Source organism: Corvus kubaryi, unplaced genomic scaffold, assembly GCF_017639235.1.
Source record: "Corvus kubaryi isolate FWS band 111438036 unplaced genomic scaffold, C.kubaryi_AGA036_p1.0 37398, whole genome shotgun sequence".
Taxonomy (NCBI): Eukaryota; Metazoa; Chordata; class Aves; order Passeriformes; family Corvidae; genus Corvus; species Corvus kubaryi.
In genome coordinates this window covers 35,508,562-35,535,542 of record NW_024581137.1, presented here as the reverse complement: position 1 = coordinate 35,535,542, position 26,981 = coordinate 35,508,562, and the positions used below count along the sequence as shown (strand labels likewise).

Genomic DNA, 26,981 nt, shown 5'->3' with positions numbered 1-26,981 from the left:
TTGCTTTGGTAAAATTTGGAATAGATTTTACATCAATAAATAAAAGCTTATCAATCTCTTTTGAATGTTGTGGTAGCAGTGAAAAAGGGGCAAGCGTACAATATGTAAAGGTTTTCTTTGTCATCCATTAAGATTCTGTGACATTTCAGAATTGGTTTTTTCCTCACAGTTTATTGTTTTTATACCTCCACCAAATGGATTTCTCCACCAAAAGTAGCTCAATGCACTGTGCAAATTTTGGAAGAACTGTAAAGAATGAGCACAGTTTGAATAGGAATTTATGCCAGCCTATTTTTGGCTAACATTCAGTAATACACAAGACACAATGAAACAAAATCAGATGAGAACAATATATTATAAGCAGAAGATGACTTGCTTGTGTTTGCTCTCTGTCTGTTTCAATAACATATTCCTATTTGCAGAGCTGGTTCTGCTGCCATAGCTAGAAGAATTATTTAAGACAGTTTTTCTTCTTTCTGTAGTAAAATAAATTTCCCTACCAGTTCAGTTTTTCGTTGTGAATTTTTGTTGTAAGTGGAGAGTAGGAATGTGGCAGCCACGACCAGCATACGGGGCATCCAAGGAACATTTTACTTGCAACAGGCAGGTTTTTGTTTCTTATTTCCAACCTAATGATAGGTGTCCTTTCCAGTGAAAATGCATGGACACACAGAACTGTTAGACATTACATGATGCATAAACAAAATTGTTTTATTAAATTTACAGGTATTTTTACAGGCACTTTTCAGAAGTTTAAAAGACTGTTATGGTGGACTTTTGTATTGGACTGCTGAAGTCATCTCACACTATTGATGAATGGCTTGATCCAAAACACTCTGCTCATCTTTTACTGGGACATGAGCACAGATTCTGAAACAAAATCTTTTGGGACCCTTAAAATGCACTTAGGCATATATATATAGGTGAGCTTAAAAGAATGTAGACTGGAACTGAAATTGACCTGATTTCTTTTTTTCCCCCCACAAAACCTTAGAAAAATATATATGATTGTCAGTTTTGAATACAGAGGGTCCAGAGGTGGAGAAACTACTTTTTCTCAATTTATCTGCATTTCCTGCCCTGTGGCCTGCAGTGACATGCAGTGTGGTAAGATGGAATGGTCTCAAGCACTTCAGAAATCAGCATGCTCCTTTCAGAGCAATTAAAATTATTGCTCCACCAAGAAGAGGAGGAAAAAAGAGCGTGAAAATCAGACTTTGCAAATCCCAAAGAGCTGTCCCAATTTGAAACACACATGAAATCAGCTTTGACTGAACAACGGAGGAATTTATGCGGAACTCTCTAAGTTTCTCAGTCTTTCAGAGTTCTGCCCAAATGTTCCTACTTAGAGCCTCTGCCTTAGATGCCTTCATGTCAGATGGCTATTTCTTAGGGAGCAAATCTGGTGACTACGTTATCTTTGAGATCATGTCACTACTTCTTGCATATTTGGGCTTCACCTGCTGCCTCTGTGAAATGCCAAATCCTATTTTTCTCATGCACAATGGTGCAATTGTTTTTTCCCTTTTTTTTCAGCCTCACAAGATCAGAATGCTCACTGAAAACCATGTTATTTTTCCTTGTCTTTGAAAGATGGAGACCGGAAGAATATTTAGTAAATATGGATTAAGGAGATACTTTAAATAAGTGCAAATTATTTTTCATAATACAGAGTGCTCTAAATAATACCATACAGCCCATCTTAAAGCGTGGACACACTGTATGCTTTCTCATTTTCTGCACAATTAACCATTCCTGAAGTATCTTTTTTTCCTGTAGTTTAATTCTGTTAATATTTCTTCTTTTCCCTGACTGCATCTAACTGACACCAACTAATAGCTGACCTTGTGGAAATAATAGTGAATTTTCCTGCAGGATTCAGAAGTCAGCTAACAGAAGCTTCTGGAAGAGTGTTCTTCTATTTGCAAAGGGACTTGTAGCACACTGTTTAAACAGAGTAATATTGGTTTCATTTGCACTGGAGAATTATCTTAATGTACAAATACCCTGAACTTTCTGCAGCTTTTGGAAATAACTTGAATATTACTTGCTCTCCTAGTCAGTGAGAAACAGGCTCTTCATCAGCAAATAGAAAACCAGTTAAAATGCAAAGGAAACAGAATTTAATGAGAACACATTGTTCTGAACAATATATGTATGTACATTTTAAAACTGTAACTGCCTGACAGATCAGTATCTATGCTTGTAACTTATGTCACATTAAATGAGTTAAAAGACTGACTTTACTTTAAATCCCAAATGTATTTTGCAGTCTGACATACTGCATTTATTATTTTTTAGGCCAGTATGGAGGTCTTCTCCTGTGAAAGCCAACCCAAATACAAAAACCTCCTGTATGCTATTTTTTGCAATTTTTTAAATAAAACAAGCATGGATGGCATCTTGGGCCTGATTCCTACTTGTGCCTCTGCCGATTGTTTTTAAAAAAAAGATGCATGTTTTATAGTGCATTTTTTAAGCTATCCCTTTGTCTTTTGTATTCAGTGATAAGAAAAAAAAAAAGAATTAAAAATATCCATATTTTCCAAGGAATTATTACGTAAAAAAAAGAAAAAAAGAATTAAGAAATGGGCAATTTGGAGCACCCCAAGGAAAGGGATTGTCAGTCTGAAGAGAAGTTGCTATTTCAAGAAAAGGTGGCATAAGCCTTTGCTACTCTTGGAGTTGTTGGCATTTCCTTTCAATATATCATAAAGAAAGAGAAGTAACTTTGGTATTTTCAGATGCTTTGATTTCCTGTTCCCGTATCTTCATATACATCTAGGAAAGAACATACATATATATATGACAATTGTCCACAATACTGTTTTTCTGTTCTTTAAAAGAACAATTGCAAACATGTAAACAAACCAGCAGTTCTAAACACAAAGCAGTTCTTCAGCCTGAATAAGATCTCTGGGGACATATTTGCAACACACTGATTTTTGACTAAATTTTTAGTATGCATAGTATGTCTAGTTTTTAAAAGACAACAGAGGTTTGAGCCATAAATAACATAATGCTTAATATGGCATCCTGCATTGCTGCTCTTTCTGTACAGCGATTTCAAGCTGCTCATATTGTACAACAATAGTGTGCCTGCCAAAGGGTGTTGGTAACCATGAACTGAGCCAGTGCAGTCCACAGTACAACCCTGTGCCGAATGCCTGGCAAGGCTTTGCATCCTTACTGCTCTTCAACAGCTGGCAGAGCAGAAAGTTGTGAAATGGTTAATGCTAGATATGAGAGAAACAGTAAGGATCAGAGGAGAGGAAGATGATGTAAAATTATCTTCATTTGGAGTGAAAATGAAACTTAAGTTACAAACAGTTTTTGTAAGCAATACAGTTATGAGCTGTCAGTGCTTATCTGTGAAAGCTGGCTAAACCTCTTGCTCATTAGCTTTGGCAGTCATTTTTGGATTTCTTTCATATGAGGAAGAACCTGTTGTTCAGTTTGTCACAGGATTTATATTTAGTGTAAAAAAATGTCCAAGGATGAGAAAAGAATCAAACCAAAATGGCTTAAAAGAATCTGTTTAATGAAATACTTGAGTATGTGACTATCCCGTAACTCCCTGTGACTATGGAGTCCAGAGATGGAGCAGAACAATTTCCTCAAAATCTGACTTCGTGTTTTCCCTTTGATTCTCTGGAGGAGCAGAGGAGGTGAATCTACAAAGGACTGTTGTGAAAAGCAACTAATGGAAGCACATGAATGTAAAAGTGCAAAGCCAGCTATCATCTCACCTCCTGTTCTGACTGCAATTAAGTTGTAAGTCTGCCAGTCCAAACCCAAGAGGGTTAAAGAATTTAATTATTTTCCAGTAGTATTTCTACCTTTCAAGAGCTGGTGTGCATCAAAAATTTTGTAATTATTTAGTGTCAAAGGCAAAAGTGCATTTGTGAATGAAAGGATAAAAAGACTGCAAAAAGCATGACGAAAAGTGGAAATGGCTATTCCCAGGTGTTAGGCATTGACTAGTCTGCAAATTTTCTGATACTGTCACTGGGATTTCTAAGAGCAAGAGAGAAAACACCAGCTAATTCTGGTGAAGTTACATTCAAAGTGAGGATTTGAAAGATTCTCAAACTGTAAATCTGAGAATTAAACATTGCTTTTGACTGATTTTTCTTTACATATTTATTTTAAGAAATCAGTGAAATCACAGCAGTTCCAGTCAGAAGCACTTGGAATAAGAATAAAGTGACCACTTAACCAACAAATCTGTTTGGCTCCCATAAAATCTGTTCTCTTGCTTTTTACAAGGAGAGATTCCTGCCATAAACAGAGTGCAGACAAGTTTTGTATCATTTTTCCCATGAATATTGTTGATTATTGTACAGATGATTGCATACCAAGTCTGTGGGATTCATCCATAAGCAATCATTACTTTGCACTACAGGAGTCTGCAATTACTTTCCCAGCTTCATTCTCTGTTCTGTGGTGTTTTGTTTCTCCCTTATACTGAAAGCTGAAGCATCCTGCTGTAAGCATCAGAATTGACTTAGTTGTCCTTATTTATTTACCACTCAGAGTGCTCCTTCTCAGCAGATCAGGGAACTGGAAAATTCATGAATGTGGTCTTTCTAATCTGAGTACTTTACTCAGCATCATGCTTAGCAGATTTTGTGCTATTAGTGAAAATTTTTCCTATGTTTCCTTTTCAAAATATGAAATATGAAAAGAGCAGAAAAAATTGGTTTATGCAAATGAGTCCTTTACAACTACAGAATATGCTTTGCAAAGTTTTAGTTGAACTCTGAATTGTCACAAAGTTCAAGTTACATTGTTGTTGCATTTATTCCTTTTTTCAGAGAGGTCATGTATCAGTGAGAAAGTTGAGAAGGAAGGCGTGTAAGAGGAAGAGTAAGAAAACACGTACTTTATGAATGGTATTTTTTTACATCTGGCTTTAAAAATCTTAGGGTTCAAAGTGAAAAATCCCAAGCAGAACAAAAACATCATTAGCAATTCAGTGTTGTTTTCTCACTGACCAGCTTGTTTTGACAAGCATGGCTGCATGTTTTCATACATAACTTGGACACACAGTTGAAGATATAACCTGCACAAAATTTTTTGTAGTTTAAGTACTGCATACTAATGTAGTCACATAAACATTGTGATTACTCAGGCAACTGATTAGCATATTGTTAAGAGTGTGTACTTTTCAAGTATAAAAGAAACAAAACACATTAAAAAATCATAGAAAACGTGATATAATAGGCTTGTTACCAAATAAAGTCTTGTGTGCTGTTCTTAATTTGTAAGAAATATGTTCAATATTCACAACAGATTTATGGCAGCTATACCACAACTACAGAAACTTTAGTGTATTCACCGTTCTTATGCCAGTTAGTGATAGTAGGTGATTTGAACAAAACCAGGTCTATGAGACATAAGCACAATGTGCTGGGGCCTTCCTGGTATTTAACTCAGCAAAAGTGTTTCTGTGGAGTTCCCAGCCAGGGTAGCACAGAACAAGAATTCTTTTGCTATGGAGACACTGCTTACTCAAGTACTAGTCTGTTAATATTTCAGTGACTATTTCAACAACCACTGATTATTATACAGCTGACCAGTTTCAACATTGCAAAAAACCCCACCCTAACTCTACTTGGCACATGGCTGGCAGGTCTGGAAGCTATGTGCCAATTAAACTGCCTTGACTGAATATTTAACCTGCTCAGTAGGAAGTGCTGATGTTTTGGTGCCCTATTAAATTAAGTGGGAATTTTCATTTGAAGCTGTGTTCAAAGATCTTACCTTTTGTTTTTCACACTTTAACAAAACTGGCATGATGAAACAACAGACTGGAGTCTTGAAGAAAAGTGGGGGATTGGATAGGAAATAGTGGAGGAATTAAGGTAGCTTATATCTTTCCTTCCATAACGCTCTCAGTGGAATAAAAAAACATCTACCAATATGTAAATTGTTCTGGGTGCAAAAGTATTTGTCTTTGAGCTACCACGTGAGTGAACACAGTCTGTAACTTACTGTTGGTGGTCTTGTTGCGGCTGCTCAGGAATGTGCTGAATAACTTCATAAACCGTACTTAGCATATCCTGGCCTGCGACAAAGTCAGAGCCAGGAACAGATTGACTTGAAACCTGAAAGCAGCAAAGTGTATTCCTACTATAAGTACAAATAGGAAAAGATTCAACAGAAATTAAACAGACAATGTAACTTGTAATTTTTTTAACTTTTCATCACAATTTTGCTTGTGGATTGAACAGGTAATCTCTGCTAGTTTACATTTCATTTTGGGTAAGTTCTCATCACATTAATAGTAAGGCAAGTAATAGTTTTAAATACATTTAGCCCCTTAAAAGATTTAGGATGCAGCTTTTGCATTTAATACAGCAAATACTTTATATTAACATACCACAAGTCAAGAAAGAAACTTTTAATAAAGAGCAAAGCAGGAGAACAGACAGTAAAAAAGCAGGAAATATTCAGGGCATGGGCTCAGCATAAAGCTCCTACTGGCCGGTCAAAGAGAGAGAAATGCAAGTAATTTTCATAAGTCAAGTAATACTGACTGTTCAATATGTTAAGTATATTAATTTCCTCTTATGTCAAGACAGATTTACCTAGACTCTGCATCCATAAGGAAATACCAATCTTTCTGCCTATACCCAACCTCCAGTTCTTCATTATCACCACTTTCTTATTTTCCCCTTTCTCTGCGGACTAAAATGAAGCAGTGGATCAGATGTGGACTTAACCTACAATGCTATAAATTTGAGTAGCTGAACATAAACCAGTGGAGTTTCTCCTCTTTCTTGAAATTTTACTGGAAATTATAGTAGATTTCATGGCTTGTTCATCCATCCTGTTGTTCTTTACACTGCTCTCTCCCTCCTGACCTACATAGGCCCTGATCCTGCAAGAATGTGATACTGTGATAGGATCAGCTTAAGGGATATAGAATCATAGAAGGTTTGGGTTGGAAGACCTTAAAGATCATCCAGGTCCAACCTGTCTGCCATGGACAGGGACATCTTTCACTAGACCAGGTTGCTTGAAGTCCAGTCTGACTCGGAACACTTCCAGGGATGGGACATCCGCAACTGAGGCAACTTGTCCCAGTGCCTCACCATCCTCACAGTAAAGAATCTGTTCCTAATATGTAATCTAAATATACCCTCTTCAGCATAATATCACTTACGTGTGATTATCACTTAGTGTGCTTAAGGCTGTAATGATTTAGGGCCTGATCTCTAAACTTAATTAGACTCTTACTGGCACAAATTATAACAGATACAGTTCAGCTCCTCTGTTTTCTAAAAGTCTTTTATCTCTGCTGCTGTAAAAGTCTGTCCTCTCCACTAACATTTGTGGTAGCACTTTAGCCCTATAAATGTGTCTTTCAAACATCTAACTCCATCAGAGAAGATAATTAATTAATATATGACTGGTTTTTGACATCATGTATTATGAGTACTAATCATAAAAAAAATTAGGTGTGACCATGTGACCATGCTTTAAGAGCTCTCCCTTACCTGACCAAATTGATGCTCTCCGAAGGAACAAGATTACATTGCTGGCAATTTTCCCCAGCAAAGGGAAAGTCTTTCTTCTACTTCCTCCAAGTTTTACCGTTGTCCCTAAATTTTGTGGCTGTTTCTAATTTTTTTCTTTGTCCTTTTAAATCACATCAGAATGATCTCCAACTCCTATACAGTAATGTCAGCAAAGACACAATGCAAGGAAGCAGCAAATGTTGCAGGATTTTTTTATCTGCAAGGAAAATTCCTTTGCTTAATTCCTCCCCCACAATACATAAAGCTAACAAAATAATTTTTGTGAAATATAGCTGAGACTTAGCTTACATTCAAACTTTAAATACTCCCCCTGAGCCTTTTCTGCCCTGCCATGGTTGAATGCTGCATGAGCAGAAATATTAGGGTCAAGGGAGAAAATGGCGTCACAATAGTACTCTTGTCTGTGTGACACAAGTGCTTCAGTGCTACCCGACTACTCAACACTGCAAACAGCCTTTTAATATAGGCTAGTTGACTGGAGATTGCTGTCTTTAGAGCTTGGTTATTCCTTACTGCACTATGTCGATTACAAAGTACTGAACTACTAACACAGGAAGGAAAGAGCAAGTACTGGGTGAACAATAGCCATGAATATGGTGTCATACAGACATCCATAAAAAGCAACAGAAGCAAACCTACAGAAGGATTCTAGTACAGATTTTAGTATACTTAGAGAAATAGAAGAGAAACTAAACTGTCTGTTTATGATATAAAACCACATACCCTAGAACCACTGGTAAGATCTGGAAATGTGATGAACTCATATATCCCAAAATCATCTGAAGCACTTTCATGTCCTGAAGTTAGAACAGTGATTAAAAAAAGAGACGCAATATGAACCTGGAAAATAATGACTGGCAATGTATTTTGCCCTAATTCTTAAAACACCCAAATACTGGTTATGTGATCTGCTTTAAACCACTTCCCTGCCAAACTCCTAAACTGGTATGGAGCAAGGCAGGACAGCTGCAGAGCTGCTTGGTGATTTCCCACACCTTGGACCAAGTGAGGAGCCTCTTCCTAACCTCAACCTCTTCCTAACCTCAAAATCAACAATTTTGATAGAGACATTCAAACTCTCTATTCTGGAAGGCTAAAATGACCAATTTACTTTCATTTCCCATAGAAAAGAGGCTGAATTCATAAATTTAGCACAACTATAGTGTAGTGAAGCAGTAGCACCTGAATGTTTTATAATGCTGAGAATAATAAAAGGGAACATGGTACTAATAGGTGCCACAGTATTATTTGGGTCTTCAGATACAGCGTGTATTTAGGTGTAGTTAGTCTCTTTATCTACCCTCGTACTGTCCAGGAGATCTGAGGCTCTTGGTTGTCTCTTGCAGCACTAACAACAGGGTTGAGATTCCAGCCTTTGATATGACTTGCCAGGGTGATGGGCCCTCTGTGCTCAAGTGAATTTCTTACCTTCCTAAGCTTCATATACCTCCCTATCCTTGTGCATGTTTATGGTCTGCTCTGATGCTTTGGTAGAAAGGAATGGGAATAAAAGTGATATCCTTCCAAAGGATGGCTAGTCTCTAGCATCTCCTGCCTAGGATCATGTGGGAAGGATTGTGGAAGGAAAAGAGGCAGTGAAAAAACCACTCTGGGTCCTGATGACACAGAAAATAGTACAGAATATGGTAGAAGGTATGTATACTGCAATGTCATTGTCTCATGATTTTGGCAACAGTTGATGCCACAAACATTTTCAATTGTAATCCTCCCACAGCGTATCACCTCTCACTGCTATCCCAGAATAACACTGATTTAAGTCATTTTGGTCACAACAGCGGAATACAGGTATTCCAATCCCAGAATACTGGGACTAACAGATAGAATTCAAGGCAACAGTACATACTGCTATGAGCTCCAGACATGAGCTAAACCCATGCTGACTTCTCATTTAGGTCTTATCTTAATTAAGTGATTATAGAGGCGTGCAACCCAACATAAAAATACACTTTTATTCCTTTTCTTCTTTTTTTTTCCTCTATGTGGGGATGCTATTTTTCTTTTTCAGGAATGGATTTTGACCTTATGCTCACACTTATTTCATTACCATTACCTGAAAAGGCCTGTGCCTTTCTGTAGTCAGCCTCTGCCCTAGAAAACATAAACATGTTTCTCAGTTTGACATCATAAGCCAAGGAAAGAAAATTAATATTAATAAAAATGCAATTCTCTGGATGGAAAGGACTTGTAGACCTAAGAATGAATTATTTTTGTACCTCCTCTGTAGCTTCTGTTGTATCACTGAAAAGAAGAAAAAAAGAAAAATTATTCTTTTTGCTCCAATGGTCCAAAAGAAGAGCTGGACTGTCCTTAACTTTTACATACCTTTATGTGGCTGATAGCTTTTCCACAGGAATAAAAAGGCCATAGCTAGGATCAAAAATAATGAAATTCCGGTTATTACTGCAAGAGAAGACAAAGATTTTCCTTTCTGGGCCAGCTTTTCCAACCCTGTGACAAAAAAGATGAGTATTGTATTTAATTTCTTGTTCTTTACAATGTGCTACAATGACACAGAAAAATTCATCTTTTTTAAATTAATCTGAAGCTAGTAAACCTGCATAGGGATACAAAACAGATACAAAATGTGGGGTCTTGTGAATGGGTAATATCTATTTTTCCCCACAAATCTCCTGAACTGAAAAAGCAATGATATGCATATCAGATAAGACTCCAGAGCAAATTAGTGCCTAGAGCTAAATGAAAGTAAGTAAATGTAATCCACAAATTACAGCACCAGAAAAAGATGCATATTATAACTTGAGGCATAAAGACACTGTACTACCAAAAAATAGGGTGAGAGAGCAGCTTGTGCTAGATTGGAGGGAAATCCTCCTAGCAGTAGGATCTATAAAGGAGGAGAGGACGAAAGATCCATTAGGCTTTTTCTAAAGATTTTCAGATCACTGACAGTCTGGTTGTTTATCAAACCACATCAGAAACCAATAAATTATCACAGAATCACAGAATTAATTAGGTTGGAAAAAACCTCTGAGACCATTGAGTCCAACCTATGGCCAAAGACCACCATTGCACTAAGTTCCATGCACAGTCTTGCCTTAAACACCTCCAAGGATGGTGACTCCACCATGTTATGTTTGTTTGTATTCATATCTAAACATATTCAAAATATTTCTTTCCTTTGCTCAGGCCTTTTGCTAAGGTATGCATTAGCAGCAGTTTTCCAGCAGGATTTTCTGATACAACACAAACACAAATTGCATAGATTACATACTTAAAAGCACATGGAAAACATCTGCAGTGAGTTTGCAAAGACAAGAATGTGAAAGTTAGGAAACGCCAGACATAGTTGCTTGTGCACTCTTAATTTCCTCCTTTTGCTCTGAACTGCGCAGAATTAATGTAATTAGAGGACGTGTCACAATCCATACAGGTAAATTAATGTTGCATATTTGCTAGTGCCAGATTTATTAGTACAATTAAAATGTATATTATTTAGCTGGATATGTTTCCAGTAGTAGATGAGCTCCTGTGCAGAGAGCTAGAATTGCTTATATCTACTTACATCTCCATGTAATTCACTGGCATTGTGCTGGCTAAATGTGCAGTGGTTTTCATGAAGATTAAATATGAGGATTTCTAGCCAGATGTGTCCTAAAGACATGGGAAAACAAATCACTGCAATTTCACCAATTATTTTGTAGTCCTTCAGTGTACTGCTTTCCTTAGAAAGGAAAAGTCCAAATGCTGGAGAATCAGATGAGTCCTTCAAATTGTTCTTTAAAGTGAGTCATTTCAAATGGAGACTCAATAAATCACATCTCCATAGATATATCAGTGCAGAAAACAAAGACATGCTCTTTGCATGCATTTAACACACTCAAGCTGACTAAACTTGAAAACTGAGCAATGACTTGTGTACATGAGATACCGCATCTTATTTTAGAATGTTGGCTAAAACTGGGTAACAACTTACTGCAATTATTCATATCATTGTAACTTACTAAAATCATTGTTTCATTGATAATTTTTAGGGTTAATTAGGCAGCTGTCTATAGCACCATATAGGTGAGTTTCTGTCCCATGGGGAAGTTGTGTAAGATCTTCTGAAACATCAGAGTTCCTGTCACTACTGAAAGTGGGGTTTCCACTATTTTGAATGCCATGGTCCAGGCTCTGTATCTAGGATTATGGGGATAAAGAAAAGAAATATAGACAATTTTCATAGTCTTTGCTTAGTTGGTTTATTCAGTTGCAATCAGAATTTAGCCTGAGCAGCATCACTGAGAATGAATTATGTGTGAATTCACACCTCCTACAATCAGTCAGTGCTGCTCTGCAAAGTATAGCCTTGACATCTGGGTTTAGTGCTATTTGAATAAACACTCATCAAAAAGAAAATGGCTATAGAGGGGGGAAATTATCTTTTTTATATTTTTACATACACAGGATAAAATGTTTTAATAAGATTTAAGTAAAATATTTGAAATTAGCAAATCTATTATTTTAAGTGCAACTAAACATGAATCTGTGGAGTCTTTCCTTCTTTTTGGCCTCTGAAAGGAAATCTCAGCTGAATATCATAGCTTACATGAACTTCCTGGAGAAATGTCATGTTTATTTCTATCAACACAGTTCTGGTTGCATTTGCTTTCACTACTAACCACAATATTTAGTTTTTGAGTGCAGTATTCTTACTACGAAATTGCAACACATCTTCCTTCCAGCATATTGAAAGCCCTGGATTTATGATGAATCAGTAAGTCAGCCTGAAAGATGGACATCTCCTCTTCTTGTTTACCAGACTAACAAATGGTTGACCTCTTTGCTCAGCACAAGTGAAATTGCTTTGTTAAATTTTCCAATAGGCAATCTTAGTCTATCTTGTTGAACATCAATAGCATAAACTCCTTATTTGGAAATACTTGTATCCACCTGTACTGAGAAGACATATCAGACTTCCTCAATATCTTGTTCTTCACTCTATGCTTCTGGAGATTTTCTGAAAAACTGCTTTGTTGCTGTCGAACACAATTGTACAGGAGCTGAGATTATAGTGTATGAGAAATAAAGGCATGTGTTCTTCAGAACCCAGCAATCAATCCAGAGATTCATAAATATGACAGGGAAATCATTTGCATGAACATTGTAACAAAATCCCACAAAACTTCAGTGTCTTAGTGGGTTGTGTTCTGAGCAGTGTCATACTGCAAGTAAAACCTGTATCTCACAGAATGTCCAAAAGCTCCTTTACTATATACTTAGCAAGACCTCAATTTTGATACATATTCTAAGAATGACTTCCTTTTTCTGGGGCTGACGCTCCACTCACATGTTATGCTGACAGCAATGAAGTTACATTCTTACCTACAGAAGTAACCACAACTGTGAAACGAGTTTCATCTCGTTTTCCAGTCACATTGTTGAAAGCACAGCACATGTAATCGATTGTCTTCTGGGCCACCTTATCAGATACCACTTCCAGATGGGGTCCATATTTGATTACTTGAGTGGTATTGTCATCCCTCTGAATCCATGAATAGATATTTGGTGGATTTGAATCTGCCGAGCAGTCAAACAGTACAACTTCCCCCATGTCAACAGTAAACACTGCCCCTATATTCAGACCTTTGTCTGATTTGACTCTAAGTCCATAAGGTCCATCTGCATTGGAAAAAAAAAGGGAAATATAGTGAGAAAATGAAAATCAAATCACATAATTAAACTTTAATCAGAAGTGTATCTCTGAAGTCAGAATATTTAAATTAAACTAGCCTTTAGAATGGCTGGCATTCAGTCATTTCAATTAAAAGGCTTTCTGTTCAATAACTGGATTTGTGCCAGGCTTAGCTCAGGCTAACCCATTTAATACTGGTCTAATTGCTGTTTAGGGAAAAAGCACGATTATGTATTTCTCAGTATGATAAAAAGAATGAAAACTGAAATCAGTTGGATTTCTATGAAGTAAAGGAGCACATCTTCAGGGACATAATTAGATTTCTACTTCAATGTCAAACTTACTGGCAGAAGTGATTTCTCTGCACATTTAAAAGTGTACAAATTAGCCTTGGAATATTACATTCACTGCAATAATTTACAGTATAATAATTATTTAGGGAACTACCTTACAGGTATAATATTGAGTGGGATGTACCTTAGATAAGTTCAGAAAAATGTTTCCATAAATAACTGCTAGAATAAACTTTAACTTTCCCTCCACTTTAGTAGGCTTGTACTATTCCAACAATTGTGTTTTTTTCAAGAGTAAGCCCTTCTGCTGAAAGAAAAGTTGTTTTCCTGAATATACTTAGAAGAAGCATATGTTGTTCCATAGTCATGTGTTCATTACTCAAAAAATTTAGCAGATCAGTATTATTAGTGTAACCTGCATAGGAAAATAAAAAGGGAAACAATATACTTAAATATTAAAGGAATATTTCTCATGCTATTTTTACTAGAACATTTCAGATCATTGGGGCTTTTTATTATCTTTACACATTAAAATTATTTTTACAGTTATCAAAGTAAATTAATGTAGAGCATATAATATTTGAAGTGTGCCTTATTAAATCACTTTTTCTAGTTTAAAAAGCCCCAAAACAACCTAATGATTTCAATGTTTCTAATTCCCTGAGGACTTACATGGATAACCAAAAATGTACAGACCTAATACTGAGAGAGCCAAAGAAGAAAATATGCAGAGTATCTTTTTGGTAGGATCTCTGAAGATCAATAAAGCTGCCTCACACAGAGTGGTGTAGCACAAAATGGGGACGGTACAGTGGAATTGAGTAATATCTCCACCTTCCTATGGCTGTCTGGAAGAATTAAGATAATGTTGCTGGGTTTGAATGGGAAAGTCCCTGTTACATGAAGCTGCACACTGGTACATTTCAGACTCTATTTCCCACCAGGAAATTCAGGATGCTGTTAGAACTTCCTCTAATATACACTTCTATTTACTGTCTTTTTTTTATAAGACTCATTTATTCTCAAGAACACCTAAGCCACCAGCACACAGCACAAACCAGGCCATTTTGTGGTTTTTTCTGTTTAAGTCTTAGACAAGAGAATATAGATCACCACGTATGACCTCAGTTTAGTCCACATTTAAGTAAATGTCCATATTTCACAACATAAACTTGTCAACCTTTCCGTTTTCTCTACTTACTTCCTAGTGGTAAGCTTTTTGCAGTCTCATTTTAAGGAATGGCCAACATCACGCATAATATTTTCTTGGGAAATGAAATACAAATTCACTTCAGCATGAATTAGTGTTGCTCCCACCTACATTGCAGCAGCCACTCTGAAGAATCAAAGCATTTCTTAAAGTTCTAGATGCTGGGCTGCTTCCTCACAGGCTCTGCAGTTCCTGAGCCACTTGCTTTATTGTCTCCAAGAGCCAGCTGACTCTGTAATGACCATTTCTGTGAAGTACAGACCAATACCCCACTGTTTTGGCTTGGCTGACCTCACTTGGGCTGCATGTTTCTGTGGAAGGGGAGGTTTTCACAGGGGCTCACCTCATACAGGTATTTACTTCCCTTTTTTTTCAGATCCAAAAGGAGAAGAGATGTACTGATCTTTGACACTTTCATAAATGAAATAAAGCCCCTCACACACTATTTATAGGCAGGAACATACTTTTTTTACTTTTCAGAGCATTCCATGGTTCTTCCAATCCAATTCGCCCTTCTTAAGAAAATTAGCTTTTATTTTCACTGATAATATATGGCTTTGATATGCGTTAACAGAGATTAATGGTAAGAATAGCTGACTGGTTCCCATGCCCCCTCACTGTAGTGGGTGGTTTGCCACAGCCTTCAAAAGAATCAGAACTGAGTTCTGCTTTTTTTGTCAGTATCATAACAGTGCAGCATAAAGAGATAACATGGAGAACTAGATTTTAACGAAAGCTGCAAGTTGAAAAAAATCATTATACAAACACTGACACACACTGGCTGGGGAAGTAACTTTGAAAAAATCAAAGAGAGATTATCTTAAGAAGTAGCCAAATTTTGGCAAAATCTGAAAAGTGGCATTCCTTGCTGAAGTTAACACAAGGATCGGGTTACCCTTCTGCTTTGCCTGGAGCAATCTTTTGCCTCTCCTGGGCATTGTGTACATCAAGGTCCCTAAACACGGTGTAACTGACAGATATACACAGCTTCAAGGATGATTCTAAAAAGCAGGCAATGAACCATTACCTCTCTAGTACTAAGGATACTCTATCTTTTGGAAGACTTGAGGAAGAGAATCCCACTTGGTCTGCTAAATTCAACTCTATCAACACAGTACAACAGTGTCTGCTGCAGCCTACAGGACAGCAGCTTCTTCCTGTCTTGAAATAACTTGTTTCTGAGTCACACGGCTGCAATAGCCATGTTCCAGGCTGCATTATCATCATAACTAATGGAGAAGCAGGATAATATTAATAAAATGCGAATTAAAAAACACTTCTCATACTCAGTAAAAACCCACAATTACAGCCTTCATGGATCCCTCAGCTCTATTTTCCCTTCCCAGTATTGTTCTCTACAGAAAACTGCCTCTTGTCTCAGTAAAACCAGTTAACTAAATGATGTGTAAAATAATAAATCAATCTTTCTGAGTAACAATTTACTGCTCTGTGGGAATATTTCCAATTGCTCCTGTCACTACGAGACTCTTACAGTTTCCAAGCAGATGGCAGGTATTTACCATGAGTGACCTTTTCTTTATCACCTCCAGTAACTCCCCCACAGCACTGACATATGGCAGACAGAGATCCCGGGGCCTGTTCTGGATTGTTATTGACAACTGGGAGCTGGGAGACAAACTACTTCTGCAGGCAGAGGTTGAACCAAATTAGGTGACTTCATATAGCTCAGGAAGTAAGACCCCAATTCCCATCACTGACTTGGATATAGAGAATACCATATATATTTGCAGCCTTTCAGCATTGCATTGTTTGCTCTTAATACTTTTTTTTTCAGATTTTACATTATGCACAAAGCAAACCCTCAGTTCTGATGAATTACAAGGGACATTCTGAAAATGCATACACAATAATATTTACACACATGGAGAAAAAGTGAATCTCAAGGTTTTTGATAGAGATGTATAGCACAACCACTCAAACAGCAGAAGATTCAAGAAATGTGGACACTTAAGTAACTTTGCGATTTTAAAATTCTGGTAAACAATAGGTCAAAAACAGGTTTCCAATTTAGAACTTGGAAAGATTCTACAAATTTGCTGACAAATGCATGTAATTGAGTGAGGAAGACGGGAAGAAGCAGTACCAGAGCTGGGACTGAAGGGCACACACGTTGTCAGAGCAAGTGTCCCAGGCACCTGTCAGCGTGATCAGTGCTTTGGAGACAATCCTGTGTGCAACAGGTCAGAAATTCAAATCTCATACGGGCTGTGCAACAAAGAGCTGTCAGAAAGGCAGCAAGAGTGGCAGATGTTTTTCTAGCCTGACCTGACTTTATTGCATTGGAAGAAGGCTGTCAGGCTGGATACAGTGTCCCAAGTTTGAAGAGAGACCTGTATAAGGTTGATTCACAGCTCATTAAAGTGAGAAACACAGTAGAGGAACTGCATTCATACACCTTCAGCTCTCTTTCTTAGCACTTTAAGCACATAAGTGAGCTGAGACTGTTCTCTACAAAAGCAGGCATATAAAAATGTGCTACCTTGAGGAAAGAATGTGTTTTTTTTTTTTTAATTACAGTAGTGATAAGTAAAAGCTCCATCAGTACTGGTTATTTCCTTGTAGATCAGAGTATCATGATTCCTCTGTATAATGAGATGAAAGGTCCATTAATATTTGCCCTGTTTAGGACTCTTTGAAACTGCTTCTTCAAGTCTGCACTGCTGTCAATCTTATAAGCTTACATCAGCTCATATCTAACAATGTCCTTGTTCACCTCTGCTAATTTAGGCAGTCTTTTTCTCTTCTGGTGCAGTGTGGAGATTTCCCTCATAGTTTAGATGCAAGTCACCCCCTTACCCAATTCTTCCAAGTTACAATTAAAAAAGGGTAGCAAAATAGATAATCAGAGATGAAAGGAGATAAAAGGAGGAGGAGGAAAATATGAGAGCTAGAGATGTAAGAGATGTAGGTTTTGAATATATTGGGAGTGCAATCATAACAAGTTGAGCATGGGCTGCCTACCAGCTGCCAGATGACAGAGCCTGGTGAAAGCAGGAATGAGCACCACTCCTTGGCTGGACAGGAATCCAGTTCCAGTCCTTGCACTGTGCCTTCCACACTGCCCCCTGGGTAAACAGGCTATATATGAATAGGACTGGTGGCAAAGTAAGTCCTAACCTAATTTCAGCTCTCCTCTGAGAAGGCTAATTCGACCCCTGAGGACATGAGGATTAGAGCATAGCAGGGTCACATATGTGTAGCATGTGCTACTTGAAAATTGAGGAGGCACTGGGAATGCCTGACATGGACCAAAATGAGAATGCCCTAAGATTTATAGTGTAATTGTTGAATGCTGATTAAATCAATCTTGTTTCCTGCAACTCAATTGGTTTTTCAGGTGCCTTCATTTCCAGTCAAAATACATGGCTGAATCATGCTATCAGTTCATAGATATCGTGTGATAGCTCAATCCCCCAGGCTCACTGCCTTGATTACTTTCCAATCAATCTCAATCTTATCAGCAGAAGTTCATGTTTTTTATTCTCTGAAAGGGCATATCCATTTCCTTTTCTACTAGCAAATTTCATCCCAGCTCTATTATTTTGTCACTGTCATTCAGCCCTCCTATTTAGTGTCATAAATGAAGTTCATTGAGGTGCTCCCTATCTTTTTTCTGGTGCCATTAATGGAAATATTAAAAAGGACTGGACTTGAAATGATTTTGAAGAAACCCATTAATAGCAGTCCTTCAGCCTGGTACTTCCTGTGCTTGGCTTTTTGATACTGTTTGTTGTTTCCATTTTGAACAATATTTTTATGTAGACCAATCTAATTATTTTTTTCCTTTGAGTCACATCTGAAGACATCTGTGAAAATCTTGAAGTTCCTATTTGAATTCCGCAGTTGAGACTGATCTTCACAACTACACAACACTGAATAATTTTATTATCCCATTTTAAGTTAGAGCTATTACAAACAAGCTCAACTGTTTTCTGCCTGTTTTCATATTTGGAGGCACTCCTTCCAGAGAAATTATTCATACAAAGATAATAATGAATATTTCATATACTCACAATATATGATTGGTGCAATTATCTCACTTTCCATTGCACTGACAGGGTTAGATACCAGACAGCTGTAATTTCCAATATCTTCTTTTACAACAGGAACAATTAGAAGTGTAGCATTGTTTGATGAAAAGATATAATTAGGGCCAGCATGGAGATGCTTCCCATTTTTCATCCACTGGTAAGCTACCCTTGTACCTCTATCCACAGTACATTTTAGGGTAATATTCCCTACAAACTCCACTACCCCTGAAGATGGTTCAGTATGTACAGTTGGCTTTGTGACTGGAACTGTAAAATAAAGAGATATGAAGAGTTGTTAAAGTGATAATTATATTACATTCATGATTACATGATTATATTACAGTCATCATGGTCAAGATAGTTCAAATAGCAATCATCATTCTCTCTGGAAATTACTCATATTTCAAGTTTTATCTCTTAAATGTAGTTAAAGGTTAAAAAAAGAAGGCCATATTCTCAGCTGGTGGCTGTAAGAATTGTTATGGTGCATAAATAAAACCAGACTGTTTATATTACTGGTAATAGGATAAAGGCTGCAGTCAGGTGTACCACGGCCTCTTGCCTCTTGTATACAAATCACTGAGTCCACAGAAATGAAAAGAGCGCAAAGCATGACATTGCCCACTGTGTGTGACTTCTCAGCACGACTGCCCACAGCTTTGCCCACACTGGGCACCACTGAAATATGGGTGCTCCGGTCATGAAGATGTCTGCAAACTGGGATGGGTTTGGGAGTAAAATGGCAGCTACAACTTTGTCACCTCAAGACGTCATTCATCTCATTCCTTTCAAGCCCAACAGCTACAGGGCTGTATAATCCTCTGTATATATACCTCTGTATAATCCATACATTACAGAAGCCTCTTGTCATCCTTTTAGATAATTCTTTCCCATTTCCACTTTCTTTTAAGTCCCCAGTACAGAAAGCAGAGTCTAAAGAGAAAATTTCAGTACTTCATGAATTCAGATCTGGGCTTCTTTTACAGACACAGGGCTACAGTCACCAGCAAAAGTCAATGACTTCTCTTTGTTACAGGAGGTAAAGCTGTTCAGAGAAAAAGACTATTTGAAATTCAATGCATCCTCGTGATAGCACAGCAGAAACTTATCAAATCATATTTTTTAGAAGTCTGTCTAATTTAATCTTAAGTGTTTCTATACCTCTTCAGTTTTTTTCCTTATGATATAGAAACATCAGTGAATATATTAATTTTGCTTAAAGATATATTTTAGTATTCCCTCCAGCAGCAGTAGAAAACAACATCACTTAATTGTTAGCATTTATTCATGTATGGTTGCATTAAATGAGACAGTATCATAACCGGATACTAAGAACCAGTACTTCAAAACTATTGTAATTTTATTTTCGAAATGAAGATACTATCTGTCACTGACTTACCATCAACAGCTACTTGAATCTTTTGACTTGCAGCTATGGTCCCATTTCCACGGACATTGACTTTTACAATGTAATTGCCTTCATCACTGATATGCAATGGATTAATCCTCAAAGATGCATTCGGTGGTATAAGGGTAAATTTATGCTGGTATTCCAAGTCTGGAACTACTCTTTGATTTACAGAGCCAAGCAAGTATTTTGGATTACTTTGAGATTTCTCAAAAAGCCAAATTATCTGGATTTCAGAAGCTGTAGCATTGAAATTGTAGTCAACAGTAAGATGAAGTGGTTGCCCCTCAATACCATGGATGGTATGAGATGGTACTGTCAATTTTAAGGCAGAACAAATACCTGCATAAAAATGAAAGAACAAACAAATAAACAAACCCAAAACACAAATGGAAAACCAGGAAAATTCAAATGAGAAATTCTCACTGTGGAAAAACTCTCAAGGCTAAAACTTACATTTTTTTGCATGGTTATAACTCAGATTTTAAGTAAGAAAGGGGCAAGAGCTCACTGACCTTGAAGCTGGATCTAGCCACAGAGCTCTAGCCTCAAACTATACAAAAAGCCAAGGGAAGGATCTTTTACTGTTGAAAGTTTGACAAAAATGAGATAATGTACATTTACCTTAATGTATAAAATATTTTTCCTTCAAAATATTTCATATTTCTAGGTCCTACACTAACAATCTTGGATTGATCACTCAGTTTTTAGGATTTTTTCGGGGTTGGTTCAGCTACAAAGGAGCTTCTTAGGTACTCTGCCAGTTATACTCAGAAACTGACTGAAAATCTGACAAGCAGCACTTTCACAGATGTCTGACTAAAACTACATATTATTATTGTTGCTGTTATTATTGCTGACTGCTCTGTACCTGTAAGACTAAATTCCAGAAACAATACTAAGCTTGCAAAAGTCAAGCATTCCAGTCTTAAGAAATTGGCAGAATTAAGGCTTGCTGTTGATACACACAAAAGTGAAATATTCAGCCACATGGTTAATTCTGTATTCCAAGAATTCTGTCTCTGTTATGGTGCAAAAAGTTCACTCCTCAGTTAATCATTGCCTTTCCCATATATTTTTTAAATAATTTTTCTTGTGCTGGCTTAAGACATATTTATAGAACACCATTAAAACTTTAGTCTTGGGACTAAGCGATTGATTTTCACATTAACTTTTCCATGGCACTCACGAGAATAGCAATGAACTGATCTCACAACACCATTTTAACTGATAGAACTTTACAGATGAAGAATTTAAGCCCAGAGAAAATTAACAGCAAACATACAGACTCATTTTGGATGATCAATTTGAAATATTAAAGACAAGATTTTTCAAAATACTTATAAAGACATTTTAGTATGTTCAAGATGCAACTCCAATTGACTCTAGTTGCAGGTTTGATTGCTCAGATTTGTGTTCAATCTTGCTGAAAAGCATGCTGCAAGTGCTAAAAAACCCTAGGAAAAAGAAACCCCTTACAAGTAAGAAATGAAAAAACTGTGATTTAAGTAATCCATCTGCTACTGCATAAGAACACACTGGAGACTGAGAACACACTGCCCAGGACAACATGCAACACTTTCCACCATTCACCATCTATTCTCGTCCTGCTAATGATCATTTTTGGTTGGACCTTATGATCCTTGACGTCCCTCCAATCTGAGATTTTGTGATTCTTGACATGCTCACAAATACCTGTAATCAAAAAGTAACTTCCCAGCTGATGTACATGGAATCAATTTCTACCTGGAGAGAGGAGGGTGGGTAGGGAAGGGCAGAGGGAGCTATGTATGAAAAATATGTGACTGTGTTCATTAATATGATGCAGAGGTAACTTTATTTCTTAAATTCCTACTTTCATATCATTATTCTTTATGACAGAAATTGTCAAAGGTTCATTTTTGTCTAATTTCCTAGGTTATGTGACAGAAAAAGATAAAAATATCAACTCAGTAGCATAATATGGTATCTGTACATACCTTTTGGGTTAGAATGATCAAATTTTAGTGCACGGTTTGCCACGACTTAATTGCAAGGAAAACCTGTTGGGGATCAGGGTGGGGACACAAAAAGGGGGCGATGGCTACAGATGCAGCAGTAGTGCCAGTAATTATTGTCAGAAGTACTCTGGAAGGGCATGCAAAGTAGCAGAGCAGAGATGGTGTGTGAGGGGACTGGCTCATGGGTTGCCAGCAATGCTGTACAGAATCTACCCCAAGAAAATAATTTTGTGGCTGGCTTCACTTTTCATAAAGCTGAGCAGTATTACACTCAGCTAAAGATAGCTCACAGCATTTCTGAGGGCATGACATGAAAACCAAAGGAAATGCTGCAGAATACTAACAGGGAAATATACAGAAAGTGAAATCCCTTGACAGAGTATCTGGCAAGCCCTCACTAATGGGGGCTAAAGAGGAAGCAGGCAGAGGGCTTCAGGCTGCATGGACTTTGACTTGCAAAGAACTGGCTGGGGTTCAGCTGAGACAGGAGGAGAACAGGGTAAAAAAAGAGTGTAGAAAAAATGTGAAATGGCTTAAGTGGGGGTACATAGGACAGAGATGTTTACATACTTAACTTTCTAGATGAAAAACCTAAAACGGATGATGCACATCAAATTGAAAGCTGCTCCCCTAGCCCTTTTTTACACTATTTGTAGCCTGCTGTTCTCGCAGTTTTCTAACACTGCACAACTCTTTGAGGATTGCTAGACTCTGGTTAACAGGAGATTAAGTATTTTGTTGTTCTAACACTTCTCAGACGTTAGTATGCTCCCTGACAACCTTACAGTACAAATCAGATTTAAACTGCTGTTGTCCACTTGAAAAAGAGAGACTCCTTGGGAGAATCCTTCACAAAATATTTAATGCTGGAGATCTATTTCACATAACCCACCAATTATATAACCACCCATTTCAATTTTTAGATCAACTGAAACAAACACATCTCTCAAACACAGAGAGATCTGCAACTAAAAGATCTGTCCATAAACTTACTCATTCTTTATGCACAATGCTGTTCAATTTTTGGGTTTATTTAGCTGTAAATAGGTGATTGTGCTGTTGGACAACATGCCAGTAACAGAAGCAGTGCAGTCACAAAATATGGAAAACAAATAATATTTCTCACAGATCTGTTTGTGCAAAAAATTAGCACAAAACCTAAGCAGATCTTGTGAGCACCAGGATAACTGGGACCACCAGTATGGAAGGTAACAGCATAACAGAGTAAAGAAAAGAGAATAGGGGCTGGAAAATCTATTTTCTCTGCAGTTAAAAAACTGTGGGAATAGAAACTGCAAATTAACTTTGTCCCACTTGATTCACAGGGAAAATTGGCTCTGTGTAATGTCTTGGAAAGAGATTTTGATCTGCAGTTATGGAAACTGTTTTAGCTAGGACCAGAGGCGGTGAGGGCAGAAACCCCATTTTCCCCTCAGTCCATTCAGGAGTGGCTTTGGATAACTCCAGTTCTTGTTGCTCTCTCTGGCTTTGCTGGGGTGATTTTGTGGAGTGCCAACATCACACAGGAGCTTCTCCATGGTTGGCAGGGCAAGGGAGAAGGCAGGCTGAGAGTGGGGCAAGTTATTAAATAATGGTGTTCTGTCAAAAGCACGGGTTTTACAGGAGCAGCGATGGCAGAATTCTGGTCTTCGCAGAGATCGTGTCTTCTTCAGTCTGGAATATTCTTTATTGAGAGGGTTATGCTCTTCACCAAAAGTGTTGTCAGGCATTGGAATGGGATGCCCAGGGAAGAGGAAGAGTCACCCTCCCTGGGGGTACCTAAAAGATGTGCAGATATGGTGCTCAGGAACATGCTTTAATGGTGGAAATGGCAGTGTTAGGTTTATGGCTGGACTTGATGCTCTTAAGAGTCTTCCCCAACCTAAAAGGTTCTATGATTCACTTGTGTTAGACTAATTTTAATTTTTAATTTAAACTGAAGACTGTTATGACTAATCCTTGAATTAATGTTAATAGCAAAATCAAGTCAATGTGTCAAACTAAATTCGTATTTATCAGGCACAAATTCCATAAAATTTAAGCCTATCCCTACAGCTTTCCAAATATAATACACTTTTTTCGAAGACAATGGAATTCCAAAACCTAGTTTTTGTAAAATGATCGTAAGGGCTGTACCACAACGACCTCCATTTGGAGCTCAGTGATCTGTGCTTTGCTTCCATCTCACTTTGCTATCACCAGTATTAGCAAGCACAACAGAATTGTTGTTGACATAAAACAAGAGCTGCAGTTTTAGTTTAAATAAAAAACTATGACATAACTTTTGAGTTTATGGCATAAACTGAAACCTGCCTAGCGAGGTTTTAGCATTCTCTGAATTTAACATGCACATCTCCTTGTCTAAGTGAGTTTGGATTCTCAACGGCTTTTCACCAGAGTGTTCATTTACCCTTTCAGCTCTCCTGAAATGTGAGAAATGAAAATGTTTCTAGATCAGTGATAATATTTTTTCCCCCCTTTTTACAGGTATGTTCATTTATGAAAAAAACCCCAAACAACCCAGATGTAATGGTCCAGGGAAGCTGCAATTTCTATACCTCCATTTATATCATGGAAAACTCAGGCATACTCTTCCCTGGATTGGGATTTTTGCCCAAGAAAAAGTTCCAGTGAGCTTTGTTACAGGACTCAGTTTTATTTGCTGAGGTCAATGTCTTCAGTGGCCTTTGTGTCATGTCTCCAACGCACCTGATTCTCATCATGATATAAAGTATGAGCAGCAATTTCCCTTACTAGAAAATGAGTATGGGTAAGGGTGTGAGACTTCCTGGTGAACAAAGATGTACTCTAAAGCACTCTGCTTGCATGACAATAGCTCTTGTAGGATTTTAATGAGAAATAGCCAATAAAGTGATCAAGTAGGTAAAGAACAAAGTCACTGGTTTTTATCAACCAAATATTTTTCATTTTTAAAGAAGAGATCCAATATTCGTCATATAAACCATCAATTATTACGAAGCCAAAAGTCTTGAAAAAGTATTGAGCTCAAAATCAAGGAAACTAAGTGACTCTATAATAAGCTAGAACTGTGACGTTCACAAAGATGATAAAAGAAAAATTGTTCTTATACGTGAATGATTAGAGGAAGCACTGCATTTGTAACATATATTTCCTCTGTTGACATTTACAGAAACAATTAAATATAAAAAAAGGTTGTTACAGTAGTTTGTAGAAATAAGTTTATCTAACATTTGATCACAGGATATTTCTGCCAAAGTACATAGAACATCTATTTTTTATCCATTGCACGGATAACAAATGCACCCTAATGAGAACTGCACCCAGACACCAAACAAACGCACTATTAACGGGGAGACATTCTTCAGTTGACTAAAAGCTTAACTTAGTTTCAATACCAATTACATTTAGGTATTACATATAAATTAATCAATCATAAAGAAGTGAAAAATAATGTTATCAGTGTTGTCTCAATAAACTTTTAAAGAAGTGCAACAGCTTCTGTATAATCCTTGGTTCAGAACCTGTCCAGCCTGATTTGTCAAAAAGAATGCACAATGTATATATAACTCAATAAAATGTAATGATAGATATTTAATCAATACTCAAGTTTTAAATGTAGATTATATATATTTAATCAATACCCACGTTTTACATAGAGATTATGTATAGCATTCATTTTTGTTCAGCTGCTAAAACTTTAGCTTCAACTACAAAACAAGTTGCCACTATCTGATGAAAAGCTTTTAGGCTACCTTCCTGAAATAAAACATCTGACAATACAACAGAAATATCTTTAAATTTATAAAGATAAATCTTATATAATCAATTCACATTTCCACAATGGCAATCAAATATAATTCATATCGTATCTTACCTACAAGCAGAAAATATATTTTGCACTGTAAGTCCCAAAAGAAGTTTGCTAAAGGGCTCCATGGAAGCATCCTGTCCCACACAAATGCCACCTTCTCAGCACTAAGCCAGGGCTTGGACCTGCAGCTGCTGGTTTATTTGCTAGGGAAATCAGCAATGAGTTAACAGGTCCTATCCTGTCCCCTGCCTTACGTGATTTGAATATGTGTATACAAAGAACAAAGGGAGTGGAGCACCTGTTAGATGAGCACCCATCTTCATTGCCTCTGACTTTATCATAACCCTGCCCCGACAGTCACAGCAAATATGACACAGAATGTAATAAATGGGGCACACAATACAAAGTACATTTAATTAATAGAAGTAAGTAAATGCACCAAGTGAACAGGTTATACAGTCATTAACTTCCTTTAGTTACAGTTTCGTAAAAAATACCATGATGCTACATGCTTCTGCTTATTTCGAACTAAAATTGGTATTCAGAATATTTTTTCAGATCTTTTCTAATGACAACCTCTCATTTTCTCTTAAAAAAACCCCATTAAACAGCTATTAAAGAGCCTTACTAATTTTTTTCCTTGCACTTTCAAACCCATAACTTTTCTGTATTTTTTTCCTTAACATAACTCAGCAAAGAATGAATTCCCTTTCTCTAAACAACATGTGATGCCAAGTGCCTCTGAGACATCTTTGAAATGAAAATCCTATGGCTGGAGTGGTGAGCTTACTACAATTGTTAACTGCTGATTATTGTTTCTTCTCCATTAACTTACATCAGTTTAAATTAATATTAATGTAGGGTTTGGATTTTGTCCAAAGCTGTCACTCACCATACAAATCAGCAGCAAACTGGACAAACCTTCCCAGAGCTGTGCAGCAACAGTTTACAGCAGCAAATGTTAGCGGTGACAGAGATGGTTTATCCATACAAAACCACACAATATTTTTCACTAAACAGCA

The 26,981-nt window shown here is 37.2% G+C and overlaps 1 protein-coding gene across 2 annotated transcripts; it reads right to left on the bottom strand.

Moving 5' to 3' along the window:
- Positions 1-151: 151 nt before the first annotated feature.
- HEPACAM2 (HEPACAM family member 2) lies at positions 152-26,286 on the bottom strand. Of its 2 annotated transcripts, XM_042043230.1 has the most exons (10): positions 26,023-26,286; positions 20,158-20,508; positions 18,741-19,025; positions 12,894-13,190; positions 9,891-10,016; positions 9,782-9,806; positions 9,619-9,656; positions 8,271-8,344; positions 5,998-6,110; positions 152-2,781 (listed from the first exon to the last, which is right to left on the bottom strand). In XM_042043230.1, the coding sequence occupies exons 1-10, from the start codon at positions 26,090-26,092 to the stop codon at positions 2,772-2,774; spliced, it is 1,389 nt and encodes a 462-aa protein (XP_041899164.1). In that variant the 5' UTR covers positions 26,093-26,286; the 3' UTR covers positions 152-2,771. The 2 variants fall into 2 exon arrangements, with proteins under 2 accessions (XP_041899164.1, XP_041899165.1); XM_042043231.1 differs by lacking the exon at positions 152-2,781 and having other exon boundaries at positions 5,994-6,110.
- Positions 26,287-26,981: the final 695 nt, after the last annotated feature.

What these genes read in the sequence shown, in the direction of transcription:
- HEPACAM2 (XM_042043230.1), bottom strand. Translation starts at nt 26,092, where the DNA reads ATGCTTCCATGGAGCCCTTTAGCAAACTTCTTTTGGGACTTACAGTGC. An exon ending in AATTGCACCAATCATATATT is followed by an intron (nt 13,191 to 18,740) that starts GTGAGTATATGA and finishes TTTCCAATGCAG; the next exon opens with ATGGACCTTATGGACTTAGA. An exon ending in AAAGGCACAGGCCTTTTCAG is followed by an intron (nt 8,345 to 9,618) that starts GTAATGGTAATG and finishes TTCTAACTTCAG; the next exon opens with GACATGAAAGTGCTTCAGAT.